This window comes from Macrobrachium nipponense, chromosome 36 (assembly GCF_015104395.2).
Source record: "Macrobrachium nipponense isolate FS-2020 chromosome 36, ASM1510439v2, whole genome shotgun sequence".
NCBI lineage: Eukaryota > Metazoa > Arthropoda > Malacostraca > Decapoda > Palaemonidae > Macrobrachium > Macrobrachium nipponense.
In genome coordinates, this window is record NC_087220.1 from 32,675,691 (window position 1) to 32,689,360 (window position 13,670).

General features: G+C 45.9%; 1 protein-coding gene across 3 annotated transcripts in view; it reads left to right on the forward strand.

Annotated features, from left to right (window-relative positions):
- The first annotated feature begins 1,938 nt into the window (after nt 1-1,938).
- LOC135203566 (activator of 90 kDa heat shock protein ATPase homolog 1-like) overlaps nt 1,939-13,670 on the forward strand; it is a 47,396-nt gene continuing 35,664 nt past the window's right edge. Inside the window, exon 1 of one of the 3 annotated variants that reach the window (XM_064233315.1) lies at nt 1,939-2,130. In XM_064233315.1, the coding sequence (XP_064089385.1) occupies nt 2,051-2,130 (80 nt within the window). In that variant the 5' untranslated portion in view covers nt 1,939-2,050. The remainder of the gene's footprint in view (nt 2,131-13,670) is intronic. The other 2 variants (XM_064233314.1, XM_064233313.1) reach the window with 2 other exon arrangements.

A 13,670-nucleotide genomic window follows, 5' to 3' on the forward strand; every position in this document is an offset into this window, starting at 1 on the left:
TAATTTACTGAATGCGAATTACACCGTTAATATTCGAAATAGGATATTATTATAATCGTTGAATGTAAGCTGAATGTAACTATCTAAAGCCCGGGACGCGGTTTTACCATACAAAAACACCACAGGCGGATGGACAGATGGAAAAAAAAAGAGTATAGTTATAGTGCAATTAGGGAAACAGCGAGGAGTCTGGTCACCCTTTACATATCGATGATTTTTCTGTTTTAACCTCTGCCCAGTTTGCTACAGACCTCGACATTTTAGAAGTTTCATATCCTGCTAAGATAAAGTCTTCCTTGGCTGGAAATGTAGCTGTTACCTCACTTTTGTTTTTAGTCTGCATCCTGCTGGTTTGTATATCGACTTAGTATATTTATTTACTGTTCTTTTGTACCATCCGTTTTTGTGAATTAAATTTGAATTCTGCATTATTTTATTTTATCTACTCAATTGTTTCATTTAGCAATTTTTAATTCTATTTTTTTAAGTATTAGCTATCTTTTAACGTACTCTTATCATTTTTATACATGTCATTTTATTATTGTGAATTTGATTGCAAGAACTATAATGTCATTCATTTTAATTTTGTAGGTTGATAATGAGTGATAGTACTACTCGAAACATGTCCCAATAAAGTTGTACAAAATGCTGTTCCGGGTTTTGGCCTTGGTGTCCTTACTGATATGTAGATGGTGCTTCCCTGCTGGTGTTTCAGTTGCTATATATATATATATATATATATATATATATATATATATATATATATATATATATATATATATATATATTATATATATGCACATAGCTGTTGTTGTTATTGAGATAATAATCAAATAAGCAAGTTTTTACAACAAATAAAGATTTATCGCAAAAAAACACCAAAACAATACATATTCTATTACGTATTCATATCCATGGGTGGGGGCGGGGGGAGGGGGCGGCACGTGTCCAGGAGCCCCCCAACCTCTGAATCCCCCACTGATAAACTCATAGATATATAGATATCTAAGGATAAGCTGGTATCCTGATGATGTCTGTTTCCTATTGTTTACTTGATATATCTTGGCTTTTACATGCATAATATGTACCTAAGCAATGAATGGAATGATTTGATTAAAAATTCATATTCACTTTAGTTTGTAGTCTCGACAATTTTGATAAAGAATCAGTTATTTACCCGACTGGAAACAATTAAATCTAAAATCGTATCATCAGCTGGTACCAAAATGGACTTTTATTTATATGGAGTTGCGTTTAGTCTGCCCCTACATTTATAAATCAGTGTTCATAGTGGTTTTGATTAAAGGATAAAAGAAGCGTTGAAGTTGCTTTTAAACTGTTACCCCTGGATATAAATATTTAGGTATTATGATGTTACATAATAGAAAAACAATAAAATCATTGGCATGAAGAGAACACCACAAACAGCGCGTAAATTCTGGAATATTCCCGAAACGATTCTTTCAGGAAAAAGGTAAACACTGGTCGAGTCGACCTCTACCACACACAATGAGGGAGGAATTGTTCTCGATTTCTGTATTGGTTCTTCTCTGACAGACTATGCTATATAAATGATAGGGATTTTGGAATAAAACGCTTAGATTGTTAACAAACGATATTTATATATCTATATATACTTACAAACACTCATATAGGAGAAAATAAGGATAAAAGAAAATTCTAGAAAGAGGTTCTGACGACAGTACCTACCAGGCTGAAAACGAATTGGTATGAATTTTCCGTGTGGGCGTGTGAAATGAGCCAGAAATGAGGCACATAAATGAAGGAAAAAACATTTTTATCGTAATAAATAATCTAGTAGCGCCAAACCAAATATTAAACGGCATTTAAGGTCACTAAGCGCGCTTTATAATGACGATTAAAAGACTCCCTACCCAAGATTCTAATCCTGACGGCAAGCGGTGGAACGCTGCGCCCGTCGTCAGTATAAGCCAGTTTCGAGGGAAGGAGAACAACACGAGTCTCGGAGACTCTCCAGTCACTTCAGACACTTCTTCAGGTGCATTAGTGTTTTTTTTTAATCCCAGCGATGGCCAAATGGGGCGAGGGCGATCCCAGGTGGATAGTGGAGGAGCGCCCCGACGCCACCAACGTTAATAATTGGCACTGGTGAGTCGTTAATAGGTAGTATAGTAGCTATACCTACCTAGTTTAGCTTTCTTTCGTCGTTTTCTCGTTTTGCCATTTTTATATTTTAATTTCTTGAAGATTGACGTTTCCTTTCGGGTCCTTCACCCCCCCACCCCCTTTTTTTTTAGCGGGGAAACATCCTGTCATCACACTTTTCCCTCTGGGTGTCGGCTTTGAGCTTGATAAATTACTAACCAAATATATATATATTTTTTTAGGTTTCCACTCTAAGGTCTTTTTCATTTTAGCTATGCAGAACCGGCAGGATACCCCATTTATTTCGGGGGTCCTGCAGACAGGGGGAATGGGCAAGAACCCCCCCAATGCACCAAATCGGGGGAAGGGTCCTGCAGACGATGGAATGGGCAATAACCTCCCCTATACAATTAGGGTAAAACACCGCATGTTATAGGGGTGGACCATGTACGATCAATGTGTACCACCCCATAAAAAGTACATTATAACGCGTCCTGACACCGGAGATGGGCATCAGTCGCGACTTGTTGTTGGTGAGAAACGGAGCTAAAGACCTCTACTCTCCTTTCGAAGTAAGTATTTTCTCCAAAGTTAGAAATTAAGGCCAAATGTTAAGATTTAAACAGAGGGTAGTGGAAAGGATGTCCACGACAGTCCAAATCTTACCAAAACCAAAAAGCTTTCAACATTTGGAGCACTTACAGATTAGCGGGCCCACTCGACCGCCGACCGAAATCGGCGGAAGAACACCAAAACCAATATGGCGGCGATACCAAAACAACAACAAACAAAGTAGGGAGCTACTAGGTATACATATCCGCGACGATCGATTTGTGTGTGCTGTCAGTAAGGCCGTGGCGGAACGGCGCTTCGCGCCTTATCCGCATATTTAAAGATTCTTGGCAGGCACGGCATGTTCTGGCAAGAGGTAATGTTGCGCTGCGCGCACTAACCACAGGGGTTACAGTAAGGCTACTTACCGTGGCGGATGGATTTGGGTGTCGCGATACCAAAACAACAACAAACAAAGTAGGGAGCAACTGGCCCGGTAATGTGTAAACAACCCCAACATTTTTACTTACAACTCAAAATATTTAGAAGATTGACGCCATCTTGATGTTTATGGAGTCTCTTGTGTCAATAAACTTCCCATTTCCTGTGATAAATCCGCACACCACTTGTACCCACAGACGCTGGGGCACTTTCATCACAACAATCGGAACACAGAAACTTACCAGCACATTTGTTAGTAAACAACTGTTTTGGTAGAAGAAGACAACAAAGCGTGCACTTCGATAATTTTTTAGATAAATAGTAAAACATCAATATTTTACATATTTATGATGATTAGTTTGAAAATATTCGTTATTGAAAAAGTAACTCGGTTCTGACTCAAATTTAAGTATATAATTATTTTTTGGGATTAGGAAGCTGACGAAGAAGAAGTAGAGGAAGAAGGTGTCGTCATCGTCGTCGCCGCTGTTCTTGGTCCAGCTGCTCGACCAGGCCTGCAGCTCAAATCTGGCACGGTCCTAGGACTGACCAGATCGTACACTCAAGTGGCAGGAGGAGACCATGAGGGGTCTGTTGCGGTTCCTCCTCTGGAAGGAGGAGGGTCTCGGAAGGCGTTCTCGCTGGACGGGTTTGACGGTCTGTCTCCGCAGGACGCAGTCACTCCCGAGAGCCAGAGGTTGTTTGCTGAGGTTATTGCGCTGATCCGCCAGCACAACGACCTCGGGGAAGGATTGCTGCTCACACCTTCCGAGCCTACATCGGGTTTGGAGTCGTTCTAGGAACCCAAAAAGGAACCCAGGACGACAGTGGGTCTGTCGCGATCAGCCTTGGCCGACAGTGTGCTTAGCCAGGTGGACGCTCTCGTCTCCGGACAGGAGGGTTCGCTTCGGTCCGGCAGGTCGGCCAAGCTCCTTCCCCCACCTCTGCCGTAACAGAGGTGCTTTTACGTGCCATCAGAGGACCCTCTGCCGCCCAAACAGGTTAGTCTGGAATTAGCCAGGCTAACTCTGGGGGTGTCTCTGCAGCAGATCCTGTTGGAGAACCTCTGGTTCTCGCAGCAAGAGGCACTTGCCTTGGAATCTACCGCTATGGTAGCATTCCAAGCAGTCTCGTGGCTAGACCTGTGGTCCCTCACAATGTCTAAAGCCACGGCCTCCTCGGGAAACATCACTCCTGAAGGGGACCTGGCTTTCGTGAGACTGTGCCAGTCTGGAGGTAGGGCTATCTCCTTCCTAGCCCACCAAACGGCTAACCTGTGGGCCAACCTGGTACTGAGGCGTAGGGACGCTGTCCTCACTCGAGTGACCAAGGCGGCTGGCTAGAGGTGGCCTTGGGTCTTTGCAACGGACCGGTGCAGAGTGCCTCCTCTCTCTTCCCCAGAGAGATGGTGGACGCTGCGGTGGAACAACGGCGCACTGACGAGAGTGAATGTTTAGTCCACCAGGCAGTCTCGAAGGTGGCTGGGCAACCTCGCACAACTGCGACTAAGCCCAAGAGTTTAGCTAGCGCTTCCTCTGCGGCTAAGACGATCGCTTCGTCGAAGCCGAGAGGAAAGACTCCCTTCGACTTTGACTGTAAGGGATGAACGTAACCAGCCCTCCTTCTCTCGAGGAGGAACCGGGAAGAGTCGAAGAGAGGAGGGAAACGCTAGGGATGGCGTTCCCCCTTACCTGCTGCCGGAAGTAGCGGGTTGCCTAGCGAGCCATTGGGCAACATGGCAGCGCTACGGAGCGGAGACCTGGAGAGTGAACGTCCTTCGGGAGGGATATTTGCTACCCTTCGAGTCTCGGCCACCCCTCAACTCCAACCCGGTCCATCATCTTCAGATGTACGTTCCTGGTTTGGCTAAGGACATGGCGCTTCGGCAGGAAGTAGAAGCCATGCTGAGCAAACGTGCTGTGGAGATCGTATGGGATCAGTCGCCGGGCTTCTACAGTTAACTTTTCCTGGTGGAGAAGTCCTTGGGGGGCTGGCGCGCGGTGATAGATCTCTCTCCCTTGAACCGATTCGTTTGCCAGACTCGGTTCACGATGGAGACGGCACGGTCAGTGCTCGATTCCATCAAGGAGAACGACTTCATGCTTTCTGTGGATCTGAAGGACGCGTATTTCCAGATACCCATCCATCAATCCTCCAGGCAGTACCTCCGCTTCATCCTTGACAGGATGGTGTACCAATTCAGGGCACTTTGTTTCGGTCTCTCAACCGCCCCACAGGTGTTCACGCGAGTGTTCATACTGGTGTTTGCTTGGGATACGTCTTCTGAGGTATGTATCTCGACGATTGGTTAGTCCTGGCGAGCTCCCGCTCGCAGTTGCTACAGGACAGAGATCAACTCCTCGAATTCTGCCACGATCTGGGGATCATAGTGAATTACGAGAAGTCAGAAGTACCTGGGCATGCTGATCGATACGGTAGCAGGGAGAGTCTTCCCTGCAGATTCGCGGATCAGCAGGTTCTGAGAGGCAGCAAGACGGTTCCTGTCCCTACAGTAGTTAACTCTACGTGTTGTGACCGAGACGAATAGTATCTTCTTAATTGAACTACAACTTTGGACTGCCTTGCAAGCCTCCCAAGAGTTACCAGTTTCGATTTTGAGATATACTTGTGGTATTGTTACAACAACACCACGGCGTTTGCATTCACCGAAATCCGTCTTGGTTAAAATGCAAGTGCTCGAGCGTATTTTCTTGCACTTGATGGTTTTAGCTGAACGCATTCCTTCTTGGAATGGATTACCTGGCAACTCAGGATGACAAGTGAACGAGAGCTAGCTGTGTACGGGCTGCCTACCAGCCCAGTACCAGCTGGCTCTCTGAGATAGTTCGGTCGGCTATTGTCTCTTGTCCTCTGTGATGATTGACTACTGAATCGAATCGAATCTCTGCCCGGCAATCACAGACTTAGGTCTCTGATTGGCTGGAATTCTCGCATACGTGCATGACCATCTCTACTGCATCGCCTTTTGCTGTTAAGAGAATTTTCAGACAGAGATATCTCACTAGACTTGTTATCATCTTTCTGTTTACCTCATGGTAACAGAAGTCTGTAGCCTAGTCTTCCGCTTCATCGCAGCGACAGACATCTGAGTTTGTCTTCTAATATACATTTCGTAATTCTTAAGGTGTGCGATTATTCTTTGTAGATGAATAATGAAAGACCTCGCCTGTTCCCCTCCCTGCCAGCTCTGCTTCCAAGTATAGAAATGTCCTCCCTGATCCGCTTTGATTGCAACTCCGACTTCTCACGGAACAGCAATGAAGTAGTGGTTTAGCATTTTCAGTCCTCTGTAAAACAACAGCGATTAAAGCCGTCTTCACTGGTTGGTGTCATTGACGGGACTTTTTCTGTGTTCAGAATCTTGAGAGTTAACTTCTCGATTCAGCTGTGAAGATGTAGGGCTGCATTCACTTAAATCACCTTAGTCTTTCACTGGCACATAGTATTGTTTCTCAGTTGAGACTCAACTACTATGAGAACTAATGTCTTGCCATCAGGGACCCCGGTCTTTAGAAGGCAATTGACTTCCGTCTGATGGGCACATGCCCTGAGAGAATCATCATCTCGTCTCCCAACATCGGTGGCAACAAGATAGACGATTTGTATGGTTTCTCGGCATAACTCTTCAAAAGGCGAGTGTCACGTGACTACGTCTCGGGTGCATGACTGCTCGCCTCGCACGGTCACACCGAGCGCAGTCAGTCGGCAGGTGTTGAAGAGTCCGAGACCGTCACAAGCTACGCTGTGGACTTTGTATTGGTTGATGCAGATCAGTCGTTACTTTGTCCTATTGGCGTGTTCCTGTACCCATAAGGATCGACACCCACCATGGAGTGTCGGTGTCTTTATCCGCTGCGGATATTACGAGACCGTGAGAGACTTCGCTGCAGTTGGATAGTCCAGTGGATGGGTACTGGTCATCACTCCGAAGAGTATGTTGGACAGGAAGATGGATAAGGTCATTGCGACCATATCTATTTTTCCCTTCTGGCCTGCCCACTGGTCCTTGGAACCTCATTTCCTTGTGGTGGATGCTTGCAGGATATGTTTGCTTACCCAGCTCCTTCTAGAGGACAAGTTGCATCTCGTCTATGGTGTGCAATTGTAGAGGTAAGAAGGATGCGAGAGTGACTGGCCTCTCTCCATCTTCCACACCTTGTCCTTCCACTCCTCTTCCTTCAGGTTGAGGATAGGACTCGAACTTACACTGACTGGTCGGACGATTGATGCGGTAAGCTTATACGTACATAAGCATCCTTTTTGTCATGAAACTTACCGTGTCAGATATATATAGCTGTATTCTCCGACGTCCGACAGAATTTCAAAACTCCCGACACGCAGTGGGCGGCCAGGTGGTTAGTACCCATTCCCGCCGCTGGGAGGCGGATATCAGGAATCATTCCCATTTTTCTATTCAGATTTTTCTCTGTCGCGGTAGTGAAAAACACCTGTTCCCACTACCTCCGCCTAGGATTTTGAAACTTCATTAGCCGCTTAAGTATCCTACTTATTTTTTTGAATGATTGACTTGGATTTGTGGCTAGATACGCTATCATAAATTAATTAACAAAATTTTTCATTGCATATGATGTCTGAATCTAGGTAGCCTAGTTTCAGATTTTGTTGTCTGCAAACGGGTAAGGGGAAGGGGGCTACGAAACCTTCGGTAGACACTCGTTTAGTATACATGACGTTTACATGTTCTTTGTTGAGAGATCAATGTAATTAGTGTAATGTTGACTGATTCCGAAAGAGACGTATGATTCGTATGTACGCAAATTAGAGCGTGATAGAATCAGGAGGTCTTCCTCCACAGTAACAGAAGTTAGGATAATGAACCTACTAACCTCCAGTAGACTTTATTTTGCCTAACCCTGTGGTATGGCTTACGGCTAGAGGAAGTTCTGTGAGAAGTAATGCCCTTTCTATTATTGTGGATTACATCAAGTAAACTTGAAAAAAGTGCTCGCTCTCCAATCAGTGTTGTGAGTGTAGTGATGTTGATTCTGCCCCCCCCTAGTGTTGTGGAGGGGGCTCAGATCGGTCCTATAACGCCTCTAGGTCTAAACCTCTGTCGGACTCCCAGGACCAGGGAGGGGCAAGTTGAAAACCGAAGGAGGGTTACGGGAACCCCCCCACGATCTGGCGTCCCTTCGGCAGGATAAGGCTGCCAAAGATCGTGCACGTGCACGAATCATGAAAGATTGCTTCTCGTCCTCCGAGGCGTCCTCCCGCAAGGTTGGAGCTCTCGGAAGGACTCGCGCCCTCTAAGAAGCTTTAGAGAAGAGGACGCTTCACGTCCTCTCTCTCGTCAGGAGGGAACGTCAGATCCGCCCCATAACGCCTCTAGGCCTGGACCTCTGTCGGACTCCCAGGACTAGGAGAGGGCATGTCGAAAGCCGAAGGAGGGTTAGGGGCGGGGAACCCACATCGATCTGGCGTCCCTTCGGCTTGACTTAATATCGTAAGCGTGACAAAGACGCAAAATGTCGCACAGCGGCTGTCGTCTTGGTCAAGAGATTAAAAATGTCCTTAAGGCAGGACCCTCACAAGGACGCCTTTCGAGACATTCAACGCTCTATCGAGGAGGAAGACTTCGTTTGCACTTCCTCCATCTAGACTGAAAGGGGAGAGCTGGATCTGGTACGAAACAGGAGAAGAAGCAGGATTGAAAGCACCGTCTTCTTCTCAAGGAGATTTCGCCAATTTGGTGGACGCTCCAAGGAGGTCTTATTTGTCATCGGCTAAGGTTTCCTCCTCCCCTCATGGCGTTATGTATACGTTATGGTGACGTTTCGCTTTACTACGAAACGGGATATTGTTCAAGCTCATAAGATTGACGTCCGGCAAGCTGATTTGCATAGTCAAACAGCTCGCCAAGCGCATCTTACTCGTCCCTAAGGGACGCTCTGTCAGCGGACAGAGATGACACTGGACAGACTATCCTAGTTTTCGACAGGAGAAGGGCAAAGAATTCCTCATACCCAAGAACACACAGGCGTCCTTTTAAATGCCCTTCTGCAGTGTCGATGAGCGTGACAAAGACGCAAGATGTCGCACCGCGGCCGTCGTTTTTTTGTCAAGAGTGGCGAACGTCCTGAAAGACTCGTCCCCTGATGACGATCACCGTACTTATGCTTAGGACGCTCGCGTTTCATGAGCGGCTCTCCCCTCGCCAGGAAGCCTCTCAAGTTACTCGTTGTTGACGCACGTCATTCACTATGACGCTTCCCTTGATGTTCGTCGCTCTTCTATTCCGGACGCTCTTCAAGACGCTCAAAGAATGCAATCAGGACGTTCGGCAAGCACCTCGCGACGATGCCTTTGGCGGAACGCTTCGGCGTTCCTTTTTTTTTTGTTTAGCGCCCGTGTCTGGATATGTTCATTTGCATTACTAAGACGCAAAAATGTTGCACAGGCGGCCACCGTCTTTGTTAGAAGGTAACGAAAGTCTTTAAGGCCGTCTTGGAGACGATAGCCTTACGTCTTCCTATAGGGCTCTCACACTTCAGGAGCAGTGTGCGGCTCTCCAGGACGCTTTTCGGGTGGCCTTTCAGAAGACGCTAACGGAGGGGGCTGCTATCGCTTAGACCAACGCAGTAACCATCTATTGCTCAGTCATGAGAGGTCGGTCCTGCGGGATGGAATGACTAACCGTATCTCTCCCCTACAATCGCGGTCTTAGCGCCTCGGATTGAGGGGATAGTTAAGCAAACATAAATAAAATATTGTCTGCCTTTTGCTAAGATACGTTCAATAAGAAAGATATTCCAGCCTTTCAAGGCTGATTACCGTAGGTAACTTATTAAAGGATCTAACGCAGCAGAACACTATATATATAATGTTCTCATGCTTACGAAAGCATGGCTTATTAGAGTACATGCTTAGTGAGAAGATGAATGTAGTAGAGAATTCACTTTTAAGTCTACGGTATGGTCAAGTCTTATGGCCTTTCATGCATCAGGGCGCTCGACAAGATCCTCTCTGAGATGCCCTTGGTGTTCTAGGCACCAATACGCTCGGTAAGACTCTCGCGGGACGTCTCTTGAAGATGCTCAACGTCCTACGCATTGAGACGTGAGGAAGCTTTTGCCGATGCTCGACGTCCTACACGAAAGACGCTCATCAGGACGCTCTGGAAGACGCTCGACGTCATAAACATTGATAAGCTTTTTGGAAGACGCTCGATGTCTTACACATCTGGACGCTCGACGCTCGCCAGGACGCTAGCGAGGAACGCTCGCCAGGACGCTAGCGAGGACGCTTTTGAAGACGCTCGGCCATCCTACACGTCATGACGCTCGGTAGAGCACTGGCCAGGACGTTCTTCAAGAACGATAGGCGTCCTACGCATCAAGACGTTCGGCAGGATTCCTGCAAGAACTCTCTTTTAAGAGGGCGTCGTCGAAGTAGAGGAAGGAGTTTGGTCTCGTCAAGATGTCCCTACTTCGCTTTCTACGAAGGGAGCGTTCAATAGAATCCATTCACTTGATGAATTCCAGGAAAAACTGTAAGCAGATTTCGTGTCATAAAAACGCCTCGTCTGCTTTCGGGATTGCGCTGCCGAAGGGGAACATTAAGGTCCTTCCTGTCGTGAAGCCCAGCCTCTCTGATTAGGAATCTTGCCCCTTCCCCTTCCGATTTTTATGCGGGAATCGGGGAAAAACAAAACTATATGCTCGAATTCCTGGATTACTTTCTGTCATGTAAATGGGTTAGTTCTCATTGACAAAGATCTTCATAACATTTTATCGCTTAGCGGATAAGCTCTCATTAAACAAAATTCGAGAGAGCTCTCATTCATTAGAGAGAATTTTATGTTCAAGTGACTACAATACTTACGTATTTTATCTTTGCGTCATATTACTAATGTAGGGTTCAAGTCATATACGCATAATCATGGTTACCTCTACAGATGGCAACCGAAAAGACGGTTATTGTAAATGTATTTAATCGGTCCTTCCTGCAAACTTCCAGGAGTTTCCGCTGTAAGGACAACGCTAAACAAAGGTATTGTTACAACAACACTAACTCAGCGTCGGCATCTAGCGAATTATGTTTCGCTTAAATATGCCTGCTTGAGAATTTCCTTATCGATAATAGTAACAAAACCTATTCCTTAGTAGAAGAGAGTAGCTGGTAACTCAGGCAGAATAGTGCGAGACGAGAAGGTTGCTGTCATTGTGGATGACGCAGTATATTTAATCGGTACTCCAGGCAACTTTCCAGGAGTTTCCGATTTAACATTTGGTTAATTAAGCGTAATGTTACGACAAAAAAACACACAAAATCAGCTTCTGTATTTAGCGAATTTTGTTTCGCTTAAATATGCCAACTTGAGAGTTTCTGTTCGAAATAATGTAAAATCAAAATCTATTCCTTAGATGAATAGAATAGCTGGCAACTCGCATCAGACTGCGAGAAGGTGAACATAAGCTGATGCCTGCTGCCTGTGACTGTCACAGTGTCACCAACTCAGTATCAGGTAGCTCGCTGTTAAGCTCTGTCGGTTACGTCTCTCTCTCCCGCGGGATTGATTGACGAACCATATCTCTACCCTACAATCATGACTTTCGCCTCGGGTTTGAGGGGATTTCTAGTAATCATGAATAAACACGACTTCCTATTGCTAAGAAATTTTCAACAGAGATATCTCTTAGACCTGTTCAGCGCTGCTTACCGCACTGTAACAGAATTCTGTACGAGTTTACCGCGGCATAGCACTATAATAATGCTCTCCTGCTTATGCAAAGCGCAGCCTTATTAGGGAAGGAAGCATGCTTAGTGAGGGAATGGATGAGTCCTGCTTGGGGCGGACCATTTACCATCCCCTCGCTGGAGAAGCTTGTTTCCCTGAATAGACTGCAATTCAGACCTCTACAGTTTTTCCTGCAGGAGGACTGAAATAACATCAAAGATCTAGAAATAATTCTAAACATCTCTCAATGGGTTGACGATCACCTCAGGTGATACCGAGAGGGTGCCAGGCATCCGGACAGAGGTACAGAGGTCCTGGCACATAATCTAAGAGAATTGGAAGCAATTTGGTTGCTCTCCAGTTCCTCGAAGAGTGATTTTTTGGTCGATTGGTCCAAATCATCTCAGATAATTTCGCAGCTCTCTCATATCCCAAGAAGAGAGAGATGGTTATCGACATAGGCACGGAACGTAACGATCCTCAAGAGGTTCGTTACACTATTGCACGTCCGTGCGGATCTTCTCGATCGGCGGCAGCAACTACTGACGTCTGAGTAATCCTCGCTTAGAAGTATGTCGAGAGTTTGTGGAGACGTTGGAGACGTCCTTTCCGTAGATTTTCTTCGCAATATTGAAGACGAAGAAGCTTCCTCTACGTTGCTCCCTTATTCTCGATCCGAGAGCGGTAGCAATAGACGCAATCATATAGTATGGAATGGGGATAGTTGGTTAGTCTCTTTTCCCCTATTCAAAAGCTTAGGAAAGCTGATAAGATAATCGCTGGTGTCAGAGGGAGCGAGAAAGATGCTGATCGCCCCATGTTGGCCTTCGAGAGGCTGGATTCACAGAGGTCACGTCCTTCAGAGGGCATTTTCCAAGACCCTTCCGAGAGAATCGGTCTACTCTAACAGCCTCACTTCGAGAGGTACCTAAAACCTCTCCGCTCTGAGTCGGATGCGTTCAGACTGTCGAGAAGCGAGAGAGGATCTTCAAGATTAATTACAAGTCTCATTGCCAAAGCAAAGCAGTGCTGCATATTTTGCAGTGTACAATCGGAGTGGGCCGATTCTGGAGATAGTGCAGGAAGAATGACTGCTCCTACACTCCACCTCTGTGAATTACTTTACCGTCTTCCCTTTCCGTCTGAATTATGGGATAAGCTAACAGTCCCAACGATTGTAGAATACGGAAATATGTTGTTGACGGCCTCTAGGCTCAGAGATTCGGATCTGTCAAACAACAAAGCCCTTCACGATCTTTGAGGTCTGCGGAAATCTTGATGGAGCTTAGACGTAGTCTGAAGTTCTTGATGTCAAAGCAGTTTCGAACCTCTTCCTTTCTGTAAACTTAATACACGTGACCAGAAAGAAAGGCTAATTTTCTAACCACTCTAGCTACGGCATTGAGGGTTAGTGAGGTTTTAGCCATCATCAGAGGTTTTGGCTTTAGAGGACATAATTCGGTGTCCTCTAAGCCTTCCGTTCTTGCTAAGAACGAAAACCCGTCTAACCCTTGGCCCAGAGGCCTGGAGATCAAGGGGATGGCACAAATTATTGGGCAAGAGCCACAGAGAGTCCTGTGCCCTGTCGGGGCTCTCAAGTTTTATCTTGATAAAAACTAAAGAAAGTCAAGGTCATTCGGACAATCTGCGGTGTTCCGTAAAAAGACCAGACTTGCCCATGTCGAAGAAAGCCCTGGCGTTATTTTTAAGGAGTCTTTCTAAGAGGCTCATTCGTCATGTTTGAACAAAGATTTGAAACCTTTTAAAGTAAATGCTCACGAGGTGAGGGCGCGGCCTCGGAAGCATTCAACAGAGCATGACACTCAGTAAT